General features: G+C 41.2%; 1 protein-coding gene across 1 annotated transcript; it reads right to left on the minus strand.

Moving 5' to 3' along the window:
• Nucleotides 1–587: 587 nt before the first annotated feature.
• LOC148010159 (CST complex subunit STN1-like) lies at nt 588–2,687 on the minus strand. Its single transcript, XM_087673391.1, has 2 exons — nt 2,222–2,687; nt 588–2,126 (listed from the first exon to the last, which is right to left on the minus strand). Exons 1-2 carry the CDS (start codon nt 2,645–2,647, stop codon nt 2,100–2,102), a joined length of 453 nt encoding a protein of 150 aa, XP_087529517.1. The 5' UTR covers nt 2,648–2,687; the 3' UTR covers nt 588–2,099.
• Between the last annotated feature and the right edge of the window lie 2,837 nt (nt 2,688–5,524).

Raw genomic sequence — 5,524 nt, forward strand, 5'->3', positions numbered from 1 at the left:
ACCTCATTATTTAATTTCCAATAAGTCTGAAATTTTTATTACAAGGTAAATGTAAAAAGGAAAAGCTCTTGATTCTCAAGATTGCAGCCACACATTTCAAAGAAATGTGGCTTATGATAACTCTTACAATGAATATAAACAATAGAGTTCTCTTAAGGCGTTATAAGGCCCATACACATCTCAACTAATATTTAATTGGGAGCCTAATCATAACTATGCAAAGTAGTTTCCTCTCTTTGTTTCTCTTAAGCTTCAATTCTCCAAGGCCACTGCTCTATGCTTACATAGCTTTAGTGATGTGTGAATGCTAACTTCCTCCAAACTCAAAGCTGAGTAAACCTCTTTAATAACCTTCAATAAGGCAAGCCCTTGTAATTACTTCACCTTGTATTTATTGTGTTCATCTAATCATGTCATCCAAGTTCTCTTTATGAAGCATCAAGAGCTACAATTAATCATTGAATGCCAAAGTAACATGTACTACTGTGCTGAATATGTTAGGAATATGAACTAGTCACTAGAGGATCAACTGACTTCAAACTTGATGTGCAAGAAAGGGATGTTGTTAAAAAGGTTATGTGGTCAAAGCTTTGCTCTACTTGATTATGGAATATGTGGATCTCAAGACATTAACATAGAAGAAAATATGTTAAAGTCCACAAACAGAGATGGCAAAATTTGCATACATGCGCAATGTAGGTATGGATAAGAATTCGTTGGCAAATAAACCAAAAGATACCACTTGGATTGAGTCCATGTCAACTTATTGATTGCTAGATAGCTATGCAATAGCACCTTATGCGAGTCATGCAAGCCACCCAACATCAAGTGGGGCAATGCTTGTGGATGCATTTAAAGATGAATCAAGGTCAAAAATTGAGTTCTATCAGTGGGAATGAAGCCCATGCTGAGCTCAAGATTCAATTAAAGCAAGTCAATACACGAGATTTGGTCTCACTCCATCATCAGAAGATGGAGGCTTAGCATCATGCATTTCTTGATTGTTTAAGGTCTGGACTATGAAGTCCTTTCTTGAAGCTTCTTCACATAAACCATTATAGCTTTGACATCAGAGTTTAACACACTGTATAAGGCATGGAGACAACTGGGATAAGTAGTTGTGTTAAGTGTCACCTTATGGATTTAACAGAGGTAATTTCAGCTTCATTGAGAAAACCTGAACCACTTTGCATATAGAAATCTGTCATGTCTACATTTGCACATCTGTATCACCTTTGCCCCATCATGTCTGCGTCAACCTTATGCTCTAAAAAGTGTACAGAACCTAATGCAGAACTTTGTTCCATATTGATAGTCATTCTGGCAAGGGCAAGCACAACCATGACTCAAGCAAATAGACTCTGACTGAAACTAGGAATCCTTGTTCAAAACTTCCACATCTCATGTGTAGTCATCAAAAAGATAAGCCTTTCAATATACACTACTAGTCTCCATTAAGCAAACTGAAGCAATTAGCCATTTGACATAGATATGGCTGAGCCGCATTGAAAGATGCACTCTTCCAATGTTCCAAATATTGTTTAAATGGTTGTATCCTCTGCTGAAGACCATGTTTCTTGTCCAATCGCAAGCATGGCTGGCATAGATGATGTCAACAGTCTGCAAAACTTAGAACTACAAGAAAGAGACAGCTCTCACTACAGTTCTGGATGTTGTTTAAATGACTGTGTCCACTGTTATACATCATATCATCTTCTCGAACTGCAACCATGGCTGCCATAAATGCCATCAAAGTCTGATGCCAAGCAGAATTTCAGATTGTAGATCGACAGTCTGTGTTGTATACATTCATTAGGCTGGGTTTTGTTATCTGATGCCAATGAGCCCATGCATCTGACACCGACTAATGCCAATGAGCCCATCCATCTGATGACATCGACTAATAACATTCTGAAAATTGTTAATCCATCAGTACAGGTCTGCCATGTCTTTATTGTCATGTCAGTTATATCAGGTCTGTATCAACCTTGTACATTTGTTCCAAAACTGTGGACAGTCAACGCAAATCAGTGCTGTAGATGACGACATATTCAAGAAACAACAACACGTCCATTGTTCCCATTCCCTGGCTCAATCACTTATTGACACCTGTTTGTTTTATCCGCCTGTTGCATCCACATACAAATTACAGTCATGGCTTATTGGCAGGTAAATCGTAATGATTGATAGCGAGGCGCATGCAATCAATCCAGTGGCGAACCTCGGCATTCGGGTCACGCTCCACCTGCAAGGACGACACGGTGACCTGAATCTGCTGGTTGAAGGAGGTGACGCGGCCCTGGACACGAAGAAGCCGACCGAGGCTCACACAGGCGGCCTCTGCAAACCCTATGCTGGCACGGACTTCAGCGTGGACAGGGTCAGGCGGGCGGCCATGGCGTGAGGCACGACAGGAGAAGAAGTTGAGCCAGAGGATGCAGGGAATGCAGCCGGTGCCGTCATCGATCACGAAGCGCAGGTAGTTGGCCTTGCGGTCGTCGATGGTGACGACGACCCCCAGAACCTCAACTTTGGAGACGGGCCGGCCCCTGCGCAGGAAAGTGCAGGGAAGGTAGACAGGGCGAGGGATCTGCGGCTGCAGAGACAGGAAGTCGAAGGCTAGAAGATGGACATGGTAAGCGGCCATGGCGTCCGAGCCTTGTTGTTACAGGTGCAGCTATATAGCGTTTATTAATTATCTTTTTTGTTGGTTTTTGCACACAAATAAAAAACCCTTTCACAGGCGTTTTTTACTCACTATCGTGAGTTGCCGCCGGCTAGTCGCAGTCATCCTCCCATCACCCACCATCCGCTCGCAATTACCCAATCGCGCCCATCATCCCCTCACAGTCCAGTCCCATGTCGTTGACCGGCTTTCAGCTTTTTTTAAGCTTTTTAAAAAGTTAATAAGCTAAGGTTTTTCTAAAAGAACCTTTGCCTAAAACGCAAAGCTTTCTCATCTTATATTCAAAACTAACATTGGTGTTATGCTTATTGTCTTTGCCAATCTATCCATCCCTGTTTGACTAAATTTACTTGCCGTCACATAAGATAACCTGTGGAGGCCTGGATCTGTGTGTGTGTGCGTGTGTGTGTGTGTGACTACTGGCAATAGAGCCAATAGTAGCCACAAAAGAAGAAGCGGAGATGCAACCACAGATGCTGAACACTTGCTCCCTATTCTCCCCATAGCTTGAACACTCCCAGTCCTTCCCATAGCTTCAATGTTGACATCCTCGCCTTCATCAGTAGTGATGACATCTCACCTCCATCTGAGTCCCTCCCTCCATGTCTCTATGGTTCATATATTCATTCATTTTTTGTTTTGTTGAGAGAGATTCTCTCTCTCTTTCTCTATCTCATGAGAGGAGTGATGGTGTCACAACAACTCCATTCGAACCCCTCTCTCTCTCTCTCTTTCTAGCCGATGTATTTCATTCTTTCATCTATTTTCATTAAGACTCTGTGTGTGTGTGTGTGTGTGAAGATGCGAGCTTTGTTCGAGGGTAAGATGGAGAGCTTGAGCAGGGAGGTGACTATGTTGGTCTAGACCTCACCTCTCTTTCTTGAGGGATGAAGATGCAAGCTTTGTTGAGGGAGAGGGCATTCAAAGGCTTGATGTAAGAGACTTAGGGCGGTTACACACCAAGCATTTGCTGCTGCCGCTGCCCTCAGAACAGCCCATATATTTGATTAGACATTGGACACACAAAAATTTCTCAGAAATGTATGACTGGCCTATTGGTAAGGACTCATGTCTAATATCCCATAGGTCGCAAATTCAATGCTTGTCAGAAACTCTGTGAACTTTTTTAAATTAAATGGAAAGAGGTTTGCCCTCTTCTAACTTGGGCACACATTCAACCCTCTAGGCAGGGAGATTCCCCACCCAAATCTATCTACCACACATGAGTTGTAGGATCAGCCATTTGCTGCCTGATGCATCATGTCAACGCCCCTACATTTTGCACCCCAAACTGTCCATCCAGGACTGTGTGTAACTGGCCTTAATGTGTCTATACTCACATCTCTTTATGATTATTTTTTTCCAATGCACACATAGGCCTTAATGTGTCTCTACTCACATCTATTTCACATTCTTTTTTTCCAAAGCATTAGGGGGTAGTAGCAAGAATGAATGCTCTCTCTCTCTCTCTCTCTCTCTCTCTCTCTCTCTCTCTCTCTCTCTCTCTCTCTCTCTCTCTCTCTCTCTCTCTCTCTCTCTCTCTCTCTCTCTCTCTCTCTTTCTCTCTCATTGTGAGTTTTTTTATTTGGGGCCTCTCTTTTGATTTGATGTGTTGCAGTAAGGCATCGAGGATGAGGATCCATGGTAGCTATCAAATAAATATTGAGATTTATGCAATCACACTCCTAAGACAACTTCTTTTTATGGAGTAGTAGGGCAAGGGACATGCAATAGCTTAGGAGAAGCTACCTATATCCCAGAGGCACAGTGTGGGAAAGTGCTACCATCATGGAATTATAAAGCAATGCACTTGGGAATAGTTGGATACATTGTTTAGTGCCTAATCTAAATCAGCAAAATATGGATTGTTGATTGAGTTTTTCAAGTTGGATATGAAGGTAATACATCCCTTGCAACTCACCTTAATTATATGGAAGGTCTGCTAACTCAACTTACAAGTATTAACTTAAAAATGGAAGAAGACATGCATTAGAGTCTTGCTCAAGAGTTTTCCTCCAGAATTTGGTAATGTCTCCACCACACTAATTAATATGCCAAATCCAAAGCTGGTAGACACCAAAGCATCACTCCTAGAAAAAAAACAAAGCTCAAATGTAAAGAAAAACCAAGCACTTCAAAGAAAGAATAGGTTCTCTATGTCAATAACAAGTACAAAAAGAAAAAAGATACTGTCTTGACTTCTGCAAAAGGACACATTGAAAATTTTTGTCATGCCAGGAAAAGATCACAAAAGGCCTACCTAGCAACTACTGAAGAAGAAGAAGACCATAAAGAAGAAGAAGAAGAAGAAGACACTCAAGAGCAGAAGGACAAGCCTCATTAGTCCTTCTATTCCCACTATTTAGACCAACTTTTTTAAGCCTTGTATGTACTTGCATTAATACTCCAATCATAAGCCTTGTAACACTCATGCAATCTATGCATTACAACATCTACACACTTAGTGATGCTTTATAATAGTCCTTGGATTCTTACCATGTATTTGGTATATTGAGATGGCAAGCTTAACACATACGTACATTGATGATGAACCGCTTAGCTAGATGGGTCCGCATGTCTACACTTAGCATGTATGTGGTCATTATGATCCTCACATGACCATTGACTTATCACTTATTATATTTAGTTTGTTGCACCTACCTACAACTAGCACATTTATAGTGTCAGTCGATTAGTATATTCAATTTTGCACTGTTTGACTTAGTAGGCCACTCTCATTTATGTTGTATCTTATCTATACTTTGTGTACATTGTATAGTGTGTGGAAGAAGAAGAAAAAAACTAGTAAGAAAATGTTTTGGCCTCCTCTCTTCGTGT

The sequence above is a fragment of the Lygodium microphyllum genome, chromosome 30 (assembly GCF_053477565.2).
Source record: "Lygodium microphyllum isolate KBCC chromosome 30, Lygodium_microphyllum_v1.1.10, whole genome shotgun sequence".
In the NCBI taxonomy this organism is placed as follows: Eukaryota; Viridiplantae; Streptophyta; class Polypodiopsida; order Schizaeales; family Lygodiaceae; genus Lygodium; species Lygodium microphyllum.